This window comes from Diplotaxodon limnothrissa, linkage group LG18 (genome assembly GCF_057381915.1).
Source record: "Diplotaxodon limnothrissa isolate DT_005_m linkage group LG18, D_limnothrissa_male_GT1.1, whole genome shotgun sequence".
In the NCBI taxonomy this organism is placed as follows: domain Eukaryota; kingdom Metazoa; phylum Chordata; class Actinopteri; order Cichliformes; family Cichlidae; genus Diplotaxodon; species Diplotaxodon limnothrissa.
The window spans coordinates 5477508-5502142 of NC_140613.1; the positions used below are offsets into that span (position 1 = coordinate 5477508).

Here is a 24635-nt window from a genome sequence, read left to right on the forward strand (position 1 = left end):
AAGACTAAAAGGAGGTCATGGGTGCTGATGATGATGCTGATGATGATGATGAGGAGTAGCATGCATTTAAAAAGTGACTGATGTCCTAGAATACAACAGAACAGTGTCTCTACAAACTTATGAAAACATGACAGTCTTGCATTAGTTTGTATTCTTATGATTTCAAAAAACGAGGGAAAAATCTCCTTGAAATGCACAATTCCTTTTTGTTATTTCTTAGTGTGTGACGTATTTTATTGGCTTTATGATTGGTGCAAACAGTTTCCTGATTCATAATGGAAATAGATTTTAGACACAGGAGGAACACGCAGTGATCAGCAGGAGCAGCTTGGAGTCCAGTCTTCTTCACACTGAGGAGGGACATATATGCAGGAACAGTTGTCATAACTGTTACAACCACCAGATGGCGAAAGAGTCCCACTGCAACTTTAAGCCATGAAGGATGTGTCTTGATGTTTGCTTGTGATAAATCTGCTTTATGTGAGTCTTTTTCAGAAAGTAACAGTAATATGTCTGATTATATGTCTTTAATCAGTAAAGTCTCGCTTTGCTAGAAATAAATAAATCAATAATAAAATTGTAAACATGCAGCTGTATGTTAGAAGTCAAAGGGTCCTTAAGTCTTCTGTAAATTGACGGGGATCAAATGAAGGACACAAGTATCTGTTCTTACTCTAATAAATGCTGCTTTAATATCCAACAGACTATTTTCCTTCCTCATCAGCAGTAAACAGCTCGACTGCGTCTGTGCATTTGTGTCCTCCATACTTGTTTCCACAGACATCTCAGGCTTGATGCCACGATGCAGTGCAGAAACCTGACAACCCTCTGACTCATGTTCAAATGTTCAAGGACATTTCTCAGCATCATGTATGACCCCTTTTTGACATTTGGACTTTCATTGATAATATTTGTGTTTCTGAGTCATTTTTGTGGAGACTTCTGTCCAACGTAGTGTCCAAATGAAGCCTGAAGCTTTTCTTCACCCTCTTGTCAGATGGTCAGCAACAAAACTCTGTTCCAACCAATGTCTGATAAGAGATGAGACACAGCAGCTGAGCAAATGATCATTTCATGCTGAAGACATCCTCAGACAGAATTAAATACATACATAAACACAGCCTGGTGCCAATAACACAGCTAATGACACTGCTGTATCACTGGCTTTACTGATTAAAGACCATATCTGAAGGAAATCTTTGAACACAACAGAAAGTGACCTTTTAAACCTGCGACACTGATGCTGCATTCAAGGACCATTAAAAACATTTGAAAGGACTTAAGAACATCAAGAAAATGTGACTTGTTTCTCTGTAATGAAGCTGCTTTAGTGAAGAAAGTTGAAAGGTCACAGAGCGACTGCTGAATCTTCTGCTCTAAACATGAACTCTGAACTTTGTGATGCTTCAGGAGGAAAACTGCTTCAGTTATTCTCTCAGATTAGTTTCATATTTTCTGCATCAGATTTGAGTGAGATCCTGCAATGAAGACAGAAGAAAAGACTTTGTTCAAAGTTTGATTTATAGTCAAACCTTCCAGTTTATTCACACAATAAAACATCAACACAATATATGAATTCATTCATTAAAATCACAGTTTTTCCTCATTTGTTTGATGATTTTGACAAAAACAAAAACAAACACACACACATGGTCTGCCATACTCATAAAGAGAAATGTCGACATTTTTCAATACAAATATTCCAGAAACATTTAGAGGATAGAGAAGTTTACATTTTCATGTGCAGAAATATTTTAGTAAATCAAAATGATGATGAGCAGTGATAGCCTCCATAAACAGTCACAGGAAAGATCTCCTTTAAAAACTCAGAAACATCAAGAGAACAACTAGAAGATGTGGAGGTACCACCCATAATGTTTGACTGACAGCTGATCTCTGTGCAGAAATGATGGAGAGAAACTAAAATGAAACTAAAACACAGATTTAAACACACAATATGAAAGACTTCAGTCTATTTGAGCTTAATCAACTCAGCAGTGGCTCCATAATAATAAGGCAACAGTCCAGCATAGAGCGGCTGAGTGAATGTGGTCTGGACTCTGTGGAGGAGAGTCATGGTTTCAGAGACGCTGTAGAAGGACAAAATACCTGCTCTGTGATCCAGGTACACTCCTACTCTGGAGGAACGAGGACCTGAGACAGGAGTTTGGATGTTGTTGTACCAAAATGTAAAACTGTTGTTGTCACAATCTAATGACCAAGATTTGTCATTATATCCAAATTTACATTCATTACTATTCCCTGCTCTGCTGATATTCTTGTATGCGACTGCTACATAAGCTCCTCTCCCTCTCCACTCCACCTCCCAGTAGCAACGTCCAGTCAGACTCTCTCTACTCAGGACCTGACAACATCCAGTGAATCTGTCTGGATGATCAGAATAAGACTGTTGTTGATTCATAAATGTTGCTTTTCTGTTCCCCTCTGATAATAACAGCCGTGTGTGTGCTGTGTTTGGATCCAGTGTGATTTCACGCGAATATTTTAAGAATCCAGCTCTGGTCTTTGGCTCTGCTGGTGGATCTGACAGTAAAACATCCACTTCAGTGACTGTCAGTGAGATGTTTGTCCATTGCTCTCTCAGAATGTCCTGTAGTTTATCTCTGACCTCTGACACAGCTGCTGTCACATCCTCAAAGTAGCTCAGAGGACGGATATTGATGCTGGATGAGTCTGTAGACTCACTGAGTGCTGACAGTGAGGGGTAGTTGTGTAGAAACTGGATGTGATCCTCTGTGTGTGAGAGCTGCTTCAGCTCAGCATCTTTCCTCTTCAGCTCAGTGATCTCCTGCTCCAGCTTCTCCTGAAGCTCTTTGACTCGACTCACTTCAGTTTCCTGCTGGGATCTGATCTGCTGCTTCACATCAGAGCTTCTTTTCTGGATGAGATGGATCAGCTCAGTGAAGATCTTCTCACTGTGCTCCACTGTTTGATCAGCAGACTGATTGATGGCCTCCACATCATGTTGAAGCAACTTCACATCTTTCTCTCTGTCCTGGATTCTCTGCTGGATGTTTTGTCGACTCACCTCCAGCTCTCCCTGCCTCTCAGTCCTTTCTGCTGCAGCTGAGACTGTGTCGTGGCCTTTATGTTCATCCACAGGGCAGAGATAACAGATACTCTGCTGATCAGTACGGCAGAACATCTTCATCACCTCATCATGACGAGAGCAGATGTTCTCTTGGAGCTTCTTGGAGGGCTCCACCAGCTTGTGTTTCTTTAATGGAGCTACTTCATAATGTGGCTGAAGGTGTTTCTCACAGTAAGATGCCAGACAGAATAAACAGGACCTGAAGGCTTTCATTTTTCTTCCAGTGCAGACATCACAGGCCACATCTTCAGGTCCAGCATAGCAGTGATCAGCAGGAGCAGCTTGGAGTCCAGTCTTCTTCAGCTCCTCCACTAAATCTGCTAACATGGTGTTTTTCATCAGGACAGGCCTCGCTGTGAAAGTCCTCCGGCACTGAGGGCAGCTGTAGATTTTCCTGTTTTCCTCTCCATCCCAGAAGCTTTTAATACAGTTCATGCAGTAGCTGTGTCCACAGGGAATAGTCACCGGATCCTTTAGTAGATCCAAACAGACTGAACAGCAGATTTTTGTTTGATCCATTTGATTCATGTGCTGTGCCGTTTCACCGTCTCTCAGTGACTGTCCGACAGTTTGACTTTCTCTGAACAGAAACAACCTCTGTGCTCTGAAGGGAAACAGATCTCTGCTCTTGTTCACCTCCTACAGGAAATGAGGCTCACCAGCAACTGCATTTACACCATGTTGTTTAGACCCATCCTGATACAGACACATCTGTGAAGGGAGGCAACAACAAGTCATAAATGCTTATTTCATCAGTGCCAGGGTTTGTTATGTTTGATTTACAATATGCAGTTAAAACTGTGACCTAGCTAACCTTGTTAACTAGTAACTTAGCCTATATGAAATGGCTTGTGGCGATGATTTAAGTAAGGTAAAACTTTATTGGTATAGTACCTTTTGAGATAATAACAAAGCGCTCCATGATAACGCTGGTTACACCCTTGTGCACAGGTGTCAAAACTCCAGTCCTTGAGGTCCTGAAACTTTTACATGTGTCGCTGCTCCAACACACCTCAATAAAATTAGATCAAGTAGCAAGAGCCCTGACTGCATACTGAGGTGGCAATTCAGCCATTAGATTCATGTTATAGCAGCTCATGAATGAACGTGGCACAATATAAGCATTTTTATTGTTGAAGTACATTTTTTTCCAAACACTTTCATTTATTTAAAACTAGAAAATCCATTTTCTGAAGAAACTGCAGTGTGAATGCTGATAACTGAACGTTTTGAGTTGAAATAATTGCTGAATGTTAAGTTAAAAATGTTGAGGTTTAGGGGTTCCCACCTCAGCATGTAGTCAAGACTCTTGCTAATGACCTACTCATTTTATTCAGGTGTGTTGCAGCAGGGACACATGTAAAAGTTTCAGGACTTTGACACCCCTGCCCTTGTGGATTAAACAGGATGAATTTGTTACACTCTTAACTCATCTAAACAAGGCATTTTGTAGAGGGTACAGCAGCCATGGCAGTTTTTCTTGAAACAACTAATCTCACGTGTTGACTTTTTCTCAAAATAAGCATGGGAACAACTGTCTACAATAAATCAAACATATGTTTCACTCATTATGTAAGAATTATTATACAAATGACCAGTGCCAAGTAGGGCTTGATCATTTTGATCGTCGACTAGTCACCGATTATTTTTGCGATTAGTTGACTGATCAGACCATGCATCCATTGGACGCACAGCTTACTGCACTAGCATGACCCATCCTCCAAATCCGGGGAAAAGGACGACGCATTTGTCGGAGCCTTCGTCGCGTCGCTGTAACGCAATCGGCCTACAAATGCGGCCTCCGAAGGATGCCGCCCCTGAATTTGGACAGAGCTACGATGCCGGAGACTGCTTCTTCTTCTTTTGCCTTTAACGGCAGGTGGCATCCTTGAACATGCATTGCTGCCATCTTCTGTTTCAGTCCGTTATTACACTCTTAAATCCTACTGCTTATTCCTGTCTTTCAGGATCTTACAAAGCTTCAAACGACGCGTCGACTATTAAATTAGTGGTCTACGATTTTGATAAACGACGTAATAATGACTAGTCGACTAATCTTGGCAGCCCTAATGCCAAGTGTACTGTGGTGTAAAAAGTCATTAACTGCATGATTGCTTCACCTACTTAGCTTTAGTATTTTAATTTCCTAACTGTACATCCAAAGCTTTGCTCACTGCAGCTGTATTGCGCAGTTATGTTACACCCCTGAAAGCAGAGGGGAAATTACGAGTGATTTTCAAGTGATTCTCTCATGCAGTAGTTTAATGCAATGAAAAATGAACATAAGTAATTCACATTGCGTACTGCTCAATGTCACACAGTGGAAGAAAGAGCTAATTAATAACCCAAAAATAACAATTGAGTGCTTACTATTTGTATCTGAACATGTTTCTGTACAAAATAGATAACAATAGAAACGTTTGTAGCTCCTGCCGTTAGCTTAATGGCCATTGTGCAACTGAGGCTCAAAACCGCGGTCTACCCACTAAAAATCTATAATAAAATGTTTCTGAAGCTCACAAAATAACGAAAGACTACCTATAAAATATCTCAACAACGTACAGAGTAGTGATGGCCCGCTTGAAGCTGACGCTCCGGAGCTTGTGTCGAAAAAAACAACACACTGGTTCAGAAGCACTGTGTCGAGGCTTGCTTCATTTGGCAAAAGTCACGTGACCAGTGACGTCCGAAGCTTCATTACGCACGTAACTGCTTCGGTACCTGATTCAAACAGATATAAGGAAGTGAATCATCCACGGGATTGGTGGAGTGTGTTGATGGTGACAGATAGCGACGAGGTGATCATTCCACTGACAGATATGGAGCCAGCGAGGAAGAGAGGACGTTCTGGCGTGTGGGAATATTTTGAGTTGATTTTGCTCAATTCATTTTATCTGCCGAAGTGAAAAACTTGAAATGTCCAAAATCATGTTTTCATAATGTAAATATCATTACAGCATATGACTTTAGGAACACTTCCATGTGAATTAAAGCTGATGAAGACTACAAAAATGTATTTGACACTATACGTACATTACATTGCTACACAGTTTAGAAAATCATTTTGTTTATTGTTTTTAGGTGATAGTCTGCAGGACCCAGGAATACCTGCATATCTACCAACTTGCAGTGTAGTTCCTGCACTCCACAGCCTCTTCTGTTCCATGCAAGTGGATTTTCTCCAGGGCAGGAGAAACTATTTCTAAGAAAAGAAACAGACTCAGCCAGCGCACAGTAACACTAATCCTCTTGTTAACTGTAAATAACAAAAGGGCTACCTTACATTGATCATGTTTTTACTTTGCAAGTTCTTGATTAGGGATGGGTTTTGATTATCGCTTTTCTGATTACAATCCATGCTAAATTGAATAAAGTGATATTGATTCATTAAAATCCCGTGTCGATTTGTAAATTAACGTTATTATGCCTGAAACGCCAGCATCTCAGGTTAAACCTCACAACATGTCGTCAAACACCATGCAGCTAAAACAGTAACTGGGAGCAGGTTTACGGATTCTGCATACAAACGTGAACACAGAGCGCGGACCCGACGCGTCAGAGTCAGATTTTGATGTGCCGGCGGGTCCGCGCTGTGTTTGCCTCTTTTTTTTTCGCTGGCTTCTGCAGCTGCAGGTTTCATAACTCTCTGTTTACATCTCTAATTAAGTCTCACATGTGTCAGCTTTCTTTTAATAGATACGAAATTATGGATATATACTGTTAAATGATCAGACTTGTAATATTTCTGACTGAGGCAAAACTTTCCAGATTCCAATCAAATTGAATCGGATCCTGTATCGAATCAAAATGATTCTACAAATCAGTGACGATGCAGCCGTACTCAGCTCCCTAAGCATTTTCCCTTTCCAGTTCACAATCAATCCCACCCCTAGGTCAAAAATATGTATAGGACAATTGGCCTAATCTAATATTTTGTATGAACCTGTCCAGCTGTCCAGTGATTAAACGACAAGTAGATGGAGGCAGGACTTCACAGCAGGGGCATACTCCATAATGTGCTGTGCATTATCATATGTATATTATATATATTGCTCACTTATTGTATTTACCAACATCAAGGAGTTATGAGCAAACAAAGGCCACCATAGTGCATGTTTAAATAGGGAAAGTTTATTGATCAAAATGTATTACGCAAATACGCATTACATTTTTTTCAGCCCCCCAATCGAGAAAACAAAACCAATTACATGTTCAAAGCAACGGAACGGTGGCCCAATATCAGAGAGAACTCCACTCTTGAGTGAGCAGTGATAATTGGGCAGTCCGTTTTATTTTGCAGATTCAAGCTGCTCTTCAAAATTTTCACCACCAGATGTCACCGGAGAGGACTGTGTTGAAAAGCTTCGAGTAATGAACCGTTTTTCAATACAAGCTTCAGTGCTTCGGAAAGCTTCATTTGGCCCTCACTAGTACAGAGTATAAAATATCCTGTTTTGACCACCATTACCTTAAAACACGGAGGAAAGAATGACGAGGGTGATTTTGAGATGCTTCTCTTCTGCAGTAGTTTTGTAATGAGGAGAGAGCGCGCGAAAGCCCCCTGGTAGAGAAAGAAGCCATTACCAATCGATCCCAGAAAAGACTTACTAGCCGATTACTGATGTACAGATCGCAGTTCTCTTGAATCAAATGACAACCATTAATGCAACATGAAAAATAACCAATTTAAAACAATTTCGCAGTGTATTTACATTGTTTTCTGGGTAGCTCCCCAACTGGGTCTAGACTGGGTCTAGAGAGTATTTTAAATTCAGGGAATTTAAAATAGAAAGTAGCTCGTCCACAGAAGGACTGGTAGCTCCCCTTACGATAAGGGTTCAGATCGCGCGAACAGGTGTGAAATGTGTGTGTTTAGTTAGTTTGTTTGTTTGCTTGTTTTAATCTATTTTAAATCATGCTTTTTATTTGTTTTTGTTTCTAATGTCTCTGTAAAGCACTTTGAATCACCTTGTTGTTGAATTGTGCTATACAAATAAATTTGCCTTGCCTTGCCTTTTCATGCTTATGAATTTGTATTAATATCCAACAGACTATTTTCCTTCCTCATCAGCAGTAAACAGCTCGACTCCGTCTGTGCATTTGTGTCCAAATGATCATTTCATGCTGAAGACATCCTCAGACAGAATTAAACACATACATAAACACAGCCTGGTGCCAATAACACAGCTAATGACACTGCTGTATCACTGGCTTTACTGATTAAAGACCATATCTGAAGGAAATCTTTGAACACAACAGAAAGTGACCTTTTAAACACTGAGTGTCATCCTCACCTCAGTTCAGTCTTCAGCTGTTCTGTGGTCACATGACTGTTTCACTGTACACATCAACTAGTTGTTAAACTGTAATAGACTTCATTTGAAATGATTTGTTGTTAACAAGTGTAAGGAGATGATTGTCGACTTCAGGAAGACTCCACTCACACATCACTCAGCATCCGTGGTTCCACGATAGAGACTGTTACCAGCATCACGTTCCTGGGAGTTCACATCTCAGACAACCTCACCTGGACCACCAACACCACCCCCATCACCAAAAAAAGGCCCAGCAGCGCTTCCACTTCCTGAGACGCCTGAAGCGGGCCAACCTCACTCCTCCCATCCTCACCACGTTCTACAGAGCACCATTGAGAGTGTTCTGACCAGCTGCATCTCCGTGTGGTTTGGCAACTGCAATGCTGGTGATCTTAGCAAACTACAATGCATTGTTAAAGCAGCTGCCAAGATCATCGGAACATCTCTCCCTCTGCTACAAAACCGCTGCATCAGTAAAGCCTCCAGCATCGTGCTTGACCCCTCTCACCCCTCACATATACTCTTTTCTCTCCTTCCATCCTGCAGACACTACTGCAGCATCGGGGCCTGATCCCCCAGACTGCGGAATAGCTTTTTCCCACAAGCCCTCAGACTCGTGAACTCCCTCTCTCCCCCACACAAACTGCTAACCGACTCTTTTGCACTTTACACACCACTGCCTCTGTAAGACATGCTGCTCTATGGACATTTATTTACTCCAGGTTTACAAGCTGCTACACTGGTCACTTTAAACTCCAAACTGTAAATTCTAATTGAGAAGTTTCTTGATCACCTTAGACTTAAGCTTTTATTTATTTTCTTCTCCTTTCTTTATCTATTTATTGCCTTTTTTGCACTGATCTAACCAGAGCCCCATAGTCTTGTCTCCCTGTATGCTGCACCAGATATAGTAGAGATTACAATAAAGTTTCTTTTGACTTGACATTGACTAATACTGTAGTGAAGATAGTTGAAAGGTCACAGAGCGACTGCTGAATCTTCTGCTCTAAACATGAACTCTGAACTTTGTGATGCTTCAGGAGGAAAACTGCTTCAGTTATTCTCTCAGATTAGTTTCATATTTTCTGCATCAGATTTGAGTGAGATCCTGGAATGAAGACAGAAGAAAAGACTTTGTTCAAAGTTTGATTTATAGTCAAACCTTCCAGTTTATTCACACAATAAAACATCAACACAATATATGAATTCATTCATTAAAATCACAGTTTTTCCTCATTTGTTTGATGATTTTGACAAAAACAAACACAAACACACACACATGGTCTGCCATACTCATGAAGAGAAATGTCGACATTTTTCAAGACAAATATTCCAGAAACATTTAGAGGATAGAGAAGTTTACATTTTCATGTGGAGAAATATTTTAGTAAATCAAAATGATGATGAGCAGTGATAGCCTCCATAAACAGTCACAGGAAAGATCTCCTTTAAAAACTCAGAAACATCAAGAGAACAACTAGAAGATGTGGAGGTACCACCCATAATGTTTGACTGACAGCTGATCTCTGTGCAGAAATGATGGAGAGAAAATAAAATGAAACTAAAATACAGATTTAAACACACAATATGAAAGACTTCAGTCTATTTGAGCTTAATCAACTCAGCTGTGTCTCCATAATTATAGTAAAGCCAAAGTCCAGCATAGAGCGGCTGAGTGAATGTGGTCTGGACTCTGTGGAGGAGAGTCATGGTTTCAGAGACGCTGTAGAAGGACAAAATACCTGCTCTGTGATCCAGGTACACTCCTACTCTGGAGGAACGAGGACCTGAGACACGAGTTTGGATGTTGTTGTACAAAAATGTATAACTGTTGTTGTCACAATGTAATACCCAAGATTTGTCATTATGTCCAAATTTACATTTAATCCCTTTTCTGCTGATATTCTTGTAAGCGACTGCTACATAACCTCCTCCCCCTCTCCACTCCACTTCCCAGTAACAACGTCCAGTCAGACTCTCTCTACTCAGAACCTGAAACCAGTCAGAGAATCTGTCTGGATGATCAGAATAAGACTGTTCTTGTTTCACTGCTGTTGCTTTTCTGTTCCCCTCTGATAATAACAGACATTTGTTTGCTGTGTTTGGATCCAGTGTGATTTCACATGAATATTTTAAGAATCCAGCTCTGGTCTTTGGCTCTGCTGGTGGATCTGACAGTGAAACATCCACTTCAGTGACTGTCAGTGAGATGTTTGTCCGTTCCTCTCTCAGAATGTCCTGTAGTTTATCTCTGACCTCTGACACAGCTGCTGTCACATCCTCAAAGTAGCTCAGAGGACGGATATTGATGCTGGATGAGTCTGTAGACTCACTGAGCGCTGACAGTGAGGGGTAGTTGTGTAGAAACTGGATGTGATCCTCTGTGTGTGAGAGCTGCTTCAATAGCTGCTTCAGCTCAGCATCTTTCCTCTTCAGCTCAGTGATCTCCTGCTCCAGCTTCTCCTGAAGCTCTTTGACTCGACTCACTTCAGTTTCCTGCTGGGATCTGATCTGCTGCTTCACATCAGAGCTTCTTTTCTGGATGAGATGGATCAGCTCAGTGAAGATCTTCTCACTGTGCTCCACTGTTTGATCAGCAGACTGATTGATGGCCTCCACCTCCTGCTGAAGCAGCTTCACATCTTTCTCTCTGTCCTGGATTCTCTGCTGGATGTTTTGTCGACTCACCTCCAGCTCTCTCTGCCTCTCAGTCCTTTCTGCTGCAGCTGAGACTGTGTCGTGGCCTTTATGTTCATCCACAGGGCAGAGATAACAGATACTCTGCTGATCAGTACGGCAGAACATCTTCATCACCTCATCATGACGAGAGCAGATGTTCTCCTGGAGCTTCTTGGAGGGCTCCACCAGCTTGTGTTTCTTGAACTGAGCTGCTACATAATGAGGCTGAAGGTGTTTCTCACAGTAAGATGTCAAACAGACTAAACAGGATTTGAAGGCTTTCATTTTTCTTCCAATGCAGACATCACAGGCCACATCTTCAGGTCCAGCATAGCAGTGATCAGCAGGAGCAGCTTGGAGTCCAGTCTTCTTCAGCTCCTCCACTAAATCTGCTAACATGGTGTTTTTCATCAGGACAGGCCTCGCTGTGAAAGTCCTCCGGCACACCTCCACATCTTCTAGTTGTTCTCTTGATGTTTCTGAGTTTTTAAAGGAGATCTTTCCTGTGACTGTTTATGGAGGCTATCACTGCTCATCATCATTTTGATTTACTAAAATATTTCTCCACATGAAAATGTAAACTTCTCTATCCTCTAAATGTTTCTGGAATATTTGTCTTGAAAAATGTCGACATTTCTCTTCATGAGTATGGCAGACCATGTGTGTGTGTTTGTGTTTGTTTTTGTCAAAATCATCAAACAAATGAGGAAAAACTGTGATTTTAATGAATGAATTCATATATTGTGTTGATGTTTTATTGTGTGAATAAACTGGAAGGTTTGACTATAAATCAAACTTTGAACAAAGTCTTTTCTTCTGTCTTCATTCCAGGATCTCACTCAAATCTGATGCAGAAAATATGAAACTAATCTGAGAGAATAACTGCTGCATTGCAGATGTGTTATACCCCCTGCCCAGCCGAATGATTCTCAAAAAGAAAATTTTGCAGAAAATCAATGTGATCGCTTGGATCACTGGAATTATCATCTCGATATCTCTTGTCCTTCTTTCATTTCAGACGTCTTGAAAACAAGTTTTAACAAAGTCCTGGAGAAGTGCCCAATGCTGGAGGACCTCCTGCTTTACCCCTGGCTCAGATAAACTCCTCTCTGACACAAACACACACGCATACTGAATTCACATCTTGCCATACAAATGTGATACAGTAACCAACTTTCTTTCTTTCAGAAAAAAAGAAAATTGGGAGATTCAAAATCTTCCTCACAGTAATGTTTGCATCAGTCTATCAGATGAATCCCCTCCAAGTCCAATATTTACATCAGTTACAGTGATAATGCTTGGTGTCTACTTTCAGCCACCGCAGTAAAATGCCAGGAATGAATCTCATTGAAATTGTAGTTGCATTTGCTATTTAATTTAATTGTCATGGATGATACACAGACAACCCAACAGCAAACAGAGGAAAACAATGGGCTTAAATACACAGAGGGATAAATGAGGGAATAAGACACAGGATGAGAGCACAGCTGCGAGAAATCACAAACAACAAGACCATGGGGAAGGAAAACTGAAAACACTAACATAGTCTAAGGAGCTTAGAAAGAAAACGTCTGGACTTCTTTAAGTTGCTTGAAGACGTTCAAGCAAAGTTTAAGTTCTTTTCATCCGAGAAGGTGAAACATCTTCAAGCAACTTCAAGTCCAGACGCTTTCTTTCCAAACTCCTTAGACTACGATGACCTAGATGACTGAGAACCTTCACAGACATGAAAACACTAACATAGCACACAAGACTATCAAAGTAAAACAGCAAACAAGAGACTTTTACAAAGACACAGAGTTGACACAGAGACATGACTGACTGGGGAGAAATTGGGGAACATGGAAAGAAGAGTGACTAGACATGACACGTGGGACACAGGGGCAAGGCAAAGTAACAGAAACCTAAAGCCTAAGAATATAACACAAGAAGAAAACAATAAAGAGAACCAAAAACATACATAAGAATAATCAATGAATATAAATGAACAAACACAAAACACTGGGTCACAGACTCAGTACCATGACAGTTAAATGTACAATAATAAATACTTTAAATCAGATGACAATGTAGCTGACACTGTGTTTATTAGTGTGTGGTCAACCACAAATCTTCATACTGTCATCCATACATGAGGTCTTTATACAAAGGATGAAAGATAATGAAAGAAACTGTTTAATTGATATGAAATGATTGAATTATATGAAATATTATGGCTTTGTCTGCCAGAGTGTTTTTCTGTGAACTACTTTGAACTACTGGCAGTCAGTGAAGTCACTGAAAGGCAAGATTCTATGTTGTGTTGCCGTAGTTTCCAGAGTTTACTTATAAAGCTCACTTACAGAATTCAGTTAGAAAAGTCAAGCATTTGAAGGGCGCACATTTGAAGGAGTATTAACTCAATATTAACTCATTACGGTTTACATTTTCGAGTTTAAAAGTTCTCCAAAATTACAATGAAAAAGGAAACAAGGAAAATTACCACTCCAGCCGATAAGAAAGATTCAGGAGATCAAGGTAAGTAAAATAATAAAATCAAATCCTGGTAAAATCCAAATCCTAGAAATGTTGACACTGTGTGAATCATTTTTAGAGCAATTGAATCATATGTTTGATTGAAAATAGCTTTAATACAAGATGTCTAATCAAAGAAAGGTTACCGGTCTTTTGGTAAAATAATGTAATAAGTTTATTCTTGGACTCAACAGTAAAAACAGACCAACAAGTGTCATCAAGATCTAAGACTTAGTAAACCTAGTACCAATTCGCACTGGTCAGTTTTTTTTATCCCAAGAATAAACTTGTGATAATTTAAGCAAAAGCAATTTCAAATTCTTTGCCAAACTGCTTCCAGTCCTGATGTCGGGGACTCTTTTTCACCACTGTGTTGTTGTCGTTTATAGATTGTAAGAGCAGGACTGCTAAAAGAAAGGCCAGTCCTGAAAAGAAGACCCCAATAAAAAGGAGGAGGGTCGCTGAGCAGGCTGGTCCTTCCACCAGCTCAGATGTGGTCAAAGGAGTGAAGCGCAAGGTTGTGCAAGATGAAGAGGGCACAACAAAGAAAGCAAAGAAGGCTAAACTTCTCGACCATATGAGCGGTGACAAGGAGCAAGCATCCTCCTTGTTGGACTCTGGTAAAGGTAGGCTAATTAGTTGAATAAGGGGGTAGATTAAGTGTGGTTGCTAGGTTTAAGATATTAGTGTTTAGTGTTTGTGTCTATCATCCAGTGAGCTGATGTGCTTTTGGTGTTTTCCACATCTCCAGACTTGAACAACAAACAGGTGTGCGCAAAACATGGCAAAAGAAAGGCCACGGGAGACAACAGAGAGCCACCCAAGAAAAAAAAAAGGAATGTGGACCAGGACAAAAAATCAGTGGCAGACCAAAAACGTAAGTAGCAAGCAGCTTGGGTTTTATATTCAGGGGAAGGGCAAAAGGAACATTTAGGCTACAGAGGAGAGTAATTTGTGTCACAGCTGTAATAAAACAAGATTTGTTGTTTTGTCTGTTCAGGTGAATTCCAAGCCAGATATGTGGAGGAGCACCAGCTCGGAGAAGGAGGCTGCGGAGCAGTGTTTGCTGGCTACCGGATAGAAGATCGTTTTCCAGTAAGTGTTCAGATGATGGTAGTAAGACAGGCAGTAACGCAGATAATGGATAATATCGTAAACTGAGACGTCTGCTGTGTTTCCACCTTTCATTATGTCATACTGAGGAAATGCTCACCAATGCTCTGTGTCTTCTAGGTTGCCATCAAACACATTCCCAAAAATAAAGTCTACTGCAAAGTGGTGGTAAGCGTCCAACACTTGAATCAGTTTTACATTACTGGATTGAATGCGGCGTTCCTCATCATCCACTTTGTTGTAATATTTCAGGATGAAAGCGGGAAGAAGCTCTCAGTGGAAGTGGCCATTATGGTTAAACTTGCAGGTGAAGCAGAAGGGTCAGTGGGAATATCTGCACCTGTGTCCTTGCTGGAGTGGTTCGACCTTGGCAAAGAGCTGATCCTGGTGCTGGAGAGACCTGTCCCCGCTGTGGACCTGCAAAAATACAAAGCAGAACATGGAAGAACTTTGACAGAGGACAAGGCCAAGGTAGGTTGACTGGGAGAGCCTTAGACTGTACAGCATTCAATCAAGGCAGAAAAGCATTAACTCATTATTGTGTTTTTCATCTTTTCCAGGTCATTCTGAAGCAACTAGTTGATGCTGTAAGGGAACTTGAGGATAAACACATCTTTCATCGGGACATCAAGGGACAAAACATTCTGATTGAGACCGGCTCAGATGTGCCTCGAGTTCGCATCATTGACTTTGGACTGAGCTGCTTTGTTAAGCAGCGATCTCTGTATCGCATCTTCTATGGTAACATATTCTGCTCCTGCTTTTCACAGATGTAACAATTTGTGTCTTTTGTTTTAGAAGAAATTGCAATTGTGTCTGTTTGTTAGGCACTCCTCTTCACATCCCTCCCGAGTGGTACATTAGGAGCTGCTACAGGTGTGGACCCACCACAGTGTGGCAAATGGGAGTGGTGTTGTATGAAGCGCTTCATGCACGATACTTTAGTACCGCGAGGTTCCTCACAAAGCAACTGAGCATCAAAAAGCGTCTGTCCACAGGTAAGAAAACTTCACACTTCCAGATTCACTGATGCCTTGGATCACTAGAACTATCATCTTCATCTTTTTGATCTTTTCTTTCTTTCAAGAATGCCGGGATTTCTTGGACGCATGTTTAGCTTTAGTCCCGGAGAAGCGCCCAACACTGGAGGAGCTCCAGCTTCACCCCTGGCTAAGATAACACACACAAACACACAATTCACACCTCATCATATAAGGTAGTAACTGTAGTAACTTCCTTTCTTTTTTCTGTTGGACAGGAATAGATAGAATGGGTCAATCTTAAAAAATAAATAAATAAAAATTTTGCTTTTTTGGAGTTCCTGTAACCCCCCCAGCCATCCCAGGAAAGGGGATCTCTCTTTGAATGGGCTTTCCCGAGGTTTCTTCCCATCGATCTGGCCCCCTGGGGAGTTTTTCCTCGTCTTCATAGAGAGCTTGGGCTGGGTCAGGAGCTCCATCAAAACTGTCTTTATTTGATGACATTAAAGTCATCAAATAAAGATGTGTTTTACTTAAAGTAAAATTTGATCAAAATAAAACTTGTTTAATTCATCTTTGCTGAGGATTCTCCTTCATTACTATTTTGTTTTGTTTTGTTTTTACCCATGGTGCATTTTGACAAATAAGAAAACTGAATGAGGTTAAAGTGTGCACAAAGACAGTCACACTGCAAATGATCTGAAGACTTGCATCTGTTGCTCTAACCCCCAACTAGTTTAGACAGATTTCCTGGTTCTACCAGAGGTTTTTTCCTTCAAGAAGGGAGTTCTTCCTTCCCACTGTTGCTGAGTGTTTGCTCATAGTGGGTTGTAAAAGCATAAAAGTTAATAAGAGGCATTCATAGCAGAGTTATCACAGCGGGAACTATATAGCTTAAATGTACAATTTTTACAGGACGAATTATAACTTCATTATGTATAAAAGCTCCTGTGGATAATTACTCCTATTTGTAACTTTACACAAGAGAAAGTTTGCTGTCACACTATTTATAACAGGTTGGATTTTGTCCTCTGAGTTGAGCCTTTGGTTGCAGTTTATTGAAGAATTTCCTCTAAAGTAGCTGTTGATAAAGATTTAAAGTCCTGTTTATATACAGAAATATGCTTTAGTTCATGTTTTTTACATGTCTGCCTCAGTGGATCAGTAGAAGATCTGGCACAGGAAACTAGATGATGAAAAAGGGTACGAATACACATATATATCTATATAGATACAGATATATATACAGACACACACACAGGTTGCAACGTAGTATTTTCATTTTTTCTTAGCATTTCTTTAACGTCTTGGTGCAAAAGAATACCTGCATTTGTGTGTAAAGAAATGTTACATATATACTAAAAACAGTTGGAAAAAAGAACTACAAATTTGGAAAGGAATTTATTCATGTTCTCACTCATAGATGGAGTACATGGTTTAAAAAACACTGAGGAAACAGATATGAGGCGGCTGTATCAACATAAAAACATTAACACAGTTAAAAATGAATAAAAAGTTGCACGCTTAAACTTATTTCTCTACAGTTTGTACAATTAATCCATGTAACAATAGGTTCTCTCTTAATATAGTAGTTAATTAAAATATCTTTACATAAAATACATTTTTAAGTATTCTCTGGTGGAAGTCTGTTGTGGCTTATGTTTCTAAATGACACAACCATAAAGCAGCCCACAGAATATACAAATATGTCTTTGATAAGTGAATGTTGGCTCCCACAATGGCCTGTTAAGTTATTGCAAAAATAATTTACTGCATAATATGTCAGATTAGAACATGTTATAAGCACAAACTGAAGGGGAAACAATAAAAACAAAAATTAAAATACTAAATGAAGTTAAAGGATATTTCTTACTATACTATATAATTGTATAATGTTGCGTTTGATTGCAAATGAAAACCCACCAAGAAAAAAAGAAAGAAAGAAAAAGAGAGAATAGAGTTTAATTTATTCCAAACACATTCTTTTCTTTTATTTACAGTTTTTCTCAGTCGCTTTGGTGCGTTTCTCAGAACACCATTAACATTTGCACAGCAGTTAGTGCATTTCCCAAAACAATTAGTGCAAACTGCAAAACCTAGTGGATAGCCTGCAAAAGCACGTCACATGCACAGAATTGATTATCCATACCTCAAAAGCAAGTATCCATGTCAATGAAACTGTCAGTGCCATCAAAATGAAAAGTCTTGACACCATCTTTATGAACAAGATAGTCAAATGGCATTGTCATGTTTCCACTATGACAGTTTATAATTTCAGTGTTTCCCATTGCAAAAACAATTGGTGACACCTGAAAATGCTGACGACAGCACTATGGCCTACCTGTACAGCCATCTGAAATGTGCAGTAAAGTCACTGTAGATGTTATGGGAGTCTTGGGAGTAACTGAGACACTGAATACGTACGTTTCACATTTCCATTGTGTAGAAGTGTTTGTAATCCTACAGAATTGTGCAAAAGAAAAATATGCTACAGTCACTTGTGCACTGTAGAATACATGTAAACATAAAATCACCCATTTGGTAGAGCTGTGCACTAATGTGAACAATAAACAGCACATGTAACAGTACAGTAAATCATTCTGGCACATCCAGACGTTCCTGTCTGTCTGGCCACATATGTTCATCTACATCACAACAGATGTTATCCCTCGCAATGCAGCGAGGAAAGTATCTCCTGGAGTGGCGAATCCATCCTCTGCAGGACCCTGCTGTGATGTCGTCACATGCTGCATCCATGGCTGCAAGCAGGGCCATTTGCTCATGTGGATTTCATTTGTCTTGAGTACTCTGTCAATTGTTGAAATTGGAACAGATTCAATATTGCCAAATACCGTGTAATTCTCTATGACAGCGCTTTGTATGTCTCTCAGCTTTATTGCATTGTTTGCAATGACCATTGCACAAATGGCTTCTTCTTGCTGTGGGGTAAGAAGGGGCCCTCTTCCGCCTCCGCGAGGTTGTCTTACAATCCTATGTGGTGCAGAGTGAACTTTTTGTGAAATTGCAAATACAGTACAGTAACATGTGATGTGTCTGAGATGGCACAGTACAGTGTATTACTGTTTGCATACCTGTTTTCCCTACGGAATGTTTGAATGATTGAACTGACAGTAGTTCTTCCAATATTGGGTTGCACCCTTCGACCAGCCTCCTCCATGGTGAGGCCGTGATTGACAACATGGTCCACAATTGTAGCCCTTATTTCATTAGGAATCCGCCTATATCTGCCTCTTCTCCCTCTTCCCCTTCCCCTTCCTCCCCGCATCCTCACCCCTCTTCCACGGTGCTGACCTTCCATTTTGTGTCACAGAAGTGTAGAAATGGTACACACTAGCTCCTGCGCAGTTTATATATGCTTGCCAATTGGGGATTCACAGGATTCATCCATAATTGACAGTGAACAAGTTGTTTGTCATTGGTTACAACTAAACTTTCACACGCCTCCTCATGAGTGACAGCTGTAATTCACCTGAGATCAATTGTTCAATTTCGGAGACATTTCCAGGAACAATGATACAGAAAGGTATAGGATTTGCTTGACAGATGGCCAATATTTGGCATGTGATAACTAGTTCAACAATTTTGTGTGTGATGACTCAAGCAATGGATGTATGACTATTAGTTTTATTGGGAACGACTATTCAGCATCCATAGGTATGATTACTTTCGACTGACATGACATAAGCAAATGGAAATGTCAGAAAGCAGCAGGGAAATGTATGGAAGCAACTGATTCATGTCCAAAATCATTTGCAGTTTGTTCAGAGAGAGGAGAAATTGCTACTATGATGTGCACAAATGACTGAGTGTTGTGGAGGTTGAACTAATAGTTATGAGAATTTCAATTCTGATCTGAGAAACGCACCAAAGCGACTGAGAAAAACTGTAAACTGATCCAGTAAATGTAACTTTTTCTCACCTACTTAATCGAGTATTTTAGTTGTTTAACTGTCATTATAACCAAACTGAACATCCAAAGCTTTTCTCACTGCAGTTTTGTTGTGCAGTTATAGCAGCACTTTGAATCATCCACAGTTTTATAGAACTGTCTGTTGAATTGTTGTTTTGTTTGGTGCAATGCTTGCTTTTATTTAAATATTGATGATAATTTGATATATTTGATTATTTATTACTGGTGCAAACAATTCATTTCTTCATGGTGCAAATATATAGTAGACTCAGGAGTTTAACTCAGTTTTCTTGGCCTTTGTTTATCGTTTCATTTAAAATCTTAATGGGTAAATCAGAATCAGAATACTTCATTAATCCATTAATTAAGCAGTAGATATCAGTAGATACTAAATAATAAACGATATTGTGCAGCACGCAAGATAGACAGCGCACAATGTGCTTTGAGGCAGCAGCCAAGAAAGCTGTAGTCCGCGTCTGTGAATACCCGTGTGTACACCTGTGTGCATACCTGTGTGGATCAGCATGCTTGCATTCCAAAGGTTTCTCCATGTAACGATCTGCTAGGGAGTGTGGGGAGCCACAGCCCCGTCCTCCAGGGTATGAAGCAGGTATGGAGGAGATCAAAACTCCAGACATCCAGAGGCCCCCAGAACACAAGAGACCAAGGAAGACCAACAGAGGGGCAGCCGCGCCACTGTCCCAGTAAAAGCTGAGGAGAGTCCCAGGTGAGGGCTCACTCAGCAGCCGCGGAGCAGAAGCGATAGTTTGTGAGTTGCAGTGACGCGCCCGTGAGCTCCGCCGGCAGCCAGCTGTGCCTGAGTGACCGAGCCCCGGGCCGAGAGGCCGGGGCACCCCACCTCCGAAGTGGCCCGAGCGAGTCCCAGGTTCCAGGCCCCGATAAGCGGCCGCCAAGGAGTGAGCCGGTGTGTACCCGGACGCCCACCCCCAGACACAAAGAACCACCAACGCACCGACACCTGAGGGAGTCCTCCACTGGGGTTTATAATAAATATTAACTGAGAGAGAAAAGATACACCAAAGCTACTCTAGGGTAATAACAAAACGAGGGAAATTAACAAACTACATCTAACTGTTTTGGATTCAGAACAATTATTTTCAGCCTTTTATAAGGATTAAAATTTAATTCTGTATTTATTTTGGCAGCTTGAACTAGTTAAAGAAGATGCTGCCTATCCTGACATTTACATGATAAGTCAAAACTACTATTTAAGCACAATGACGACAGACTCCAGGCAGACAATCCTGTAAAACATGGAAATATGAAGCATCTCTGATGGCTCAACACAGTAAGAAGAAGGGATGGAAATGATGTATAACTAGTTGAATACTGGAATCGGTGTTTTAAGCTGTGATGTAATAAACTAGTGCTGGGAAAATGAAAAAGAAAGAAGACAAATGTTTCCCTTTTGTGTTTTCCCGATTATGTGTCCGATATTTAAAAAAACAACAACTATCTATCATATACAAACTCTTTACAGGAATAAACCTGAAACCAATTGTTCTGCTGGGGAAGTTTCGTAAGTGGTACGAAGTTTAAAAAACAACATTCACCTGAGGGAGGCCCCCAGGAGCTCAGGTCTGACTGGTTTCAGCGACCAGAAACTGGAATGTACGGTGAGCAAACTGTGTTAAAATGCAGTGACTGATAAAAGACGGATGAGCACCATCACCATCACAATTAGTTGATCAATATTCTCAATAATATAACAAAAGGCTTTCTTACAGACTGTATTATAATACAAATACAAACCACACATGGATTATTGCATGGTCCTGAAGCCAGCAGCGCCCTTGGTCATGAGATTGGTTTTAAATGTTTGCTGTATTATTGTTTTTAAATCATTGGAGTATACAGATTTTAAAAGTGTTTTATGATTACAATAGTTCGTAAAGTAGCAGAAGTATTCACTAGAGATGGACCGATCCGATATTACGTATCGGTATCGGTCCGATACTGACCTAAATTACTGGATCGGATATCGGAGAAAAATAAAAAATGTAATCCGATCCATTAAATATCACGAAAGCACCTCACAAAACTTGCAACACGCTGTAACTCACCTCAGAACGTTAGCACGTCGGAGCAGTGGCTGTGGCATGCAGGACCTGTCGGTGGTCTGGATAGCATGTGGAGCTTCGCTAGCAACCTGGCATTTCATCTCCGACAAAGTTATCCCCGAGAGAAGTAAAGCAAGTGTGTAAGTCCATCTCTGAATGTTTGTAAAGCATTCCTGCGTTAAGCTTAACAAGCGACTGCCTCTCGCTCTCCGGCTGCTACTTCAATCGTGAAACTGATCAGCTGATCGGCTTTTCTGTCGCGAGTCCGTCTCTCTTGTTTGTTTTTGGCCCACTTTGCACCAGAAAGAGGAAACCAGCGGCTGAACAACAGCAGAACGTTTAAGCTTGATAAGCTGTTGTTAGAATTTATTTAATATTACTTTCTACTCGAGGATCTTTTTCTAAGTAGCTGACGGCTGTAACTGTGCAGGGGCGGATCTAGCAAAGTTTAGCCAGGGGGGCCGATAGGGCATGAACAGGGAAAAGGGGGCACAAAGACATACTTTTCTTTCTTATTCTCATTTAAAATGTCGAGCTTTTAATAAATAATTATCTGACACCCAAAGTTTTAATTTGATGTAAAATGAATAGAAGTCAATTACTGTATATAGTGACTATTAAGTCTAATATATATACCCTAGTAAGCTATAGTACTTTTTACTTTGGGAAGGTACCATCTGTGCAGTCTGCAATTTTGTTGAAGAAAGATGTTGAATCTATTTAATATTTCTTGAAAAATAATTGATTTCTGTGCATTTTTTTTCACACTGCATCAAATTAAGGTTGATTACGTCGATTAAGCATCATGAGGTGGCGCGTGAGGGGTGGTTCCCTATTTTTTATTTATTTATTTTTGTTGTTGCTGGGAGTTGGAACCCTATTAGTTAGGTTGCTTAATATTTACGCTAAGTACTCTTTAAAATACCAGAATAGGGAGGATGGTGTAGGTCTAAGTTTATTAGATTGATCAGTATTGCTGAACTATGAAATATTTTTTTTGTATACAGGTATAACAGAATAGCTTTAGTGTAGTTGTTGTTTTAAACTTGAGTATGAACTTGCAGACTTGCAAAATGCAGCAAGATATTTTAAAAAACAGTTTTGTTGATTAAAAAACACTATATCGGATTCATATCGGTATCGGCAGATATCCAAATTTATGATATCGGTATCGGTATCGGACATAAAAAAGTGGTATCGTGCCATCTCTAGTATTCACACATCACAGTGATGGAGGTTAAAGGTTAATTATCAACCTTCTGTGGAGGAAATAAGGTGCTTGTTGTGCACTACGTTCAACATTTTCCTAATGTACCTTCAAACAGCTAATACCGCTTGAGCATTCCTGTCTGTGCCTAATGTCGAGTCATAGTCATGTAGTTTCTCTTTTCAAGTTCTTCTTGATGAAAATCACACTTTAACCTTTGACTTTCATAAATGATGTGACAGACTTAACACCATGTTAAGTCTATTTGGCAAATTCTGATCAATTATGAAGGATTATCCAGAATATTCTGACCGGCTACCTTTGATAACGCGGAAACAGAAATCTTGAGTTGTGGTATCAGGGTGCTCAGCCCACAGATATTGAACTTCACATACCCCATCTGCCTCCATTTGGGACTGCAATGGCCTTAAAAACCCTACACATATCTTCCCTACTTAAGTGCAGCCTTTTTTCTAATGGAATTACAATATCGGCATCTGGTCTCTGACTTCTCATCAATTGTGTGGGCGTCCTTTAGAGGACATTTCATCGGAATAAAGGCAAATACGGTGGTGCCTTTATCTGCAGAAATATGTGGCCTGTAGCCAGTGGGTGGGGCACCACATGCTCGCTCTCACTGTTAGATTGGATAGAAAAGTCTGCAGCAGGACAAGCGAATATTAATGACGTTTCTGAGTGTTTCGATTCCATCAAGAACAAAAACAAATCTTAGCTAACCAACACTCACTGGGTTTTAGTGGATTACTATATTTCACAGAAATATTACAGAAACAGTTTCTTTGGTACAATAATCCAGCTGTGCAGAAATCAGGGAGTCGGGAAGAAGCAGCTCATTAAATTCTGTGCTTGTTTAAGACTGAAGCACATATTATATTATCATAATACCAGAGCTGAACTGGATGACTCATTCCTCATTAAATTACTTCAGATGTTATTTTAAAAAAATATATCTAAAAGTGAAGCTGCTTGTGCTGCCACCTAAACCAATCATAACGTGGCCTCAAATGTTAAAGTAACCTTATGAGCAGAAACTGATATAAGAGACTATCAGTTATGGAGACAAAGATAAAGGCAAAAAAAACCTGTATTAAATTAAATAAGCAAACTGATATGAATGAACCTTACATTTAGATAATACAAATCATCAGCAAGAATAATAAAAAACAAGCAAAAACAAATAATAAAACAAACCTCAGCTAACGTGGAAGCTACACTGCAAGGTGGTCTGTTTAATAAATAAAATGTGACAGGTCACATACAGGACCATTAACATCTCTGTAAACAGAACTCAGCTCCCACAAAGCTCCAAATGAAGAAAAACTGCATCTGCATGCAGAGAACTGTTTGTGGAGACATCCAGCATATCGACGCACAGTGAGTGAATGATGAAGAACAAACCATAACGAGGGGCAGGGCTACTACACTGCATTGTGTCCATCAGGTAAAAAAAGAAAAGAAATCTGTTGGCTAATCTACACCATATCAATAACAGCTTCCTTAAGGTTTTAAAATGCACTGCAGCTGCATTTTAAAACATATCTACAAGCAATGCCAAAGAAACACACAGGTATGAGTACAGAGGTACTATGAAGGTAGCTCACTTCTTACTGGAGTATATCACCATAGTGACTTAAACTGTAGAGCAAACCTGCTTCAGAGCAGGTTGTGTTTGAGATTACGGA

The 24635-nt window shown here is 40.2% G+C and overlaps 3 protein-coding genes across 4 annotated transcripts; 1 reads left to right on the forward strand and 2 right to left on the reverse strand.

Annotated features, from left to right (window-relative positions):
- Positions 1–1943: 1943 nt before the first annotated feature.
- Positions 1944–3643, reverse strand: LOC146612950 (tripartite motif-containing protein 16-like). 2 transcript variants are annotated; one of them, XM_085377099.1, is made up of 2 exons: positions 3106–3631; positions 1944–2571 (listed from the first exon to the last, which is right to left on the reverse strand). In XM_085377099.1, the coding sequence occupies exons 1-2, from the start codon at positions 3629–3631 to the stop codon at positions 1973–1975; spliced, it is 1125 nt and encodes a 374-aa protein (XP_085233225.1). In that variant the 3' UTR covers positions 1944–1972. The 2 variants fall into 2 exon arrangements, with proteins under 2 accessions (XP_085233225.1, XP_085233226.1); XM_085377100.1 differs by having other exon boundaries at positions 1944–3643.
- A 6357-nt stretch (positions 3644–10000) lies between these two features.
- On the reverse strand, positions 10001–11648 carry LOC146612951 (tripartite motif-containing protein 16-like). The gene is made up of 2 exons (XM_085377539.1): positions 11636–11648; positions 10001–11585 (listed from the first exon to the last, which is right to left on the reverse strand). The coding sequence occupies exons 1-2, from the start codon at positions 11646–11648 to the stop codon at positions 10030–10032; spliced, it is 1569 nt and encodes a 522-aa protein (XP_085233665.1). The 3' UTR covers positions 10001–10029.
- Positions 11649–13360: 1712 nt separating this feature from the next.
- Positions 13361–15937, forward strand: LOC146612952 (serine/threonine-protein kinase pim-1-like). The gene is made up of 9 exons (XM_085377093.1): positions 13361–13623; positions 14010–14246; positions 14372–14497; positions 14621–14715; positions 14854–14901; positions 14986–15204; positions 15294–15474; positions 15561–15731; positions 15821–15937. Exons 1-9 carry the CDS (start codon positions 13563–13565, stop codon positions 15910–15912), a joined length of 1230 nt encoding a protein of 409 aa, XP_085233219.1. The 5' UTR covers positions 13361–13562; the 3' UTR covers positions 15913–15937.
- Positions 15938–24635: the final 8698 nt, after the last annotated feature.

What these genes read in the sequence shown, in the direction of transcription:
- LOC146612952 (XM_085377093.1), top strand. Translation starts at nt 13,563, where the DNA reads ATGAAAAAGGAAACAAGGAAAATTACCACTCCAGCCGATAAGAAAGAT. An exon ending in GAAAGATTCAGGAGATCAAG is followed by an intron (nt 13,624 to 14,009) that starts GTAAGTAAAATA and finishes TGTCGTTTATAG; the next exon opens with ATTGTAAGAGCAGGACTGCT. An exon ending in CTTGTTGGACTCTGGTAAAG is followed by an intron (nt 14,247 to 14,371) that starts GTAGGCTAATTA and finishes CCACATCTCCAG; the next exon opens with ACTTGAACAACAAACAGGTG.
- LOC146612950 (XM_085377100.1), bottom strand. Translation starts at nt 3,640, where the DNA reads ATGAATCAAATGGATCAAACAAAAATCTGCTGTTCAGTCTGTTTGGAT.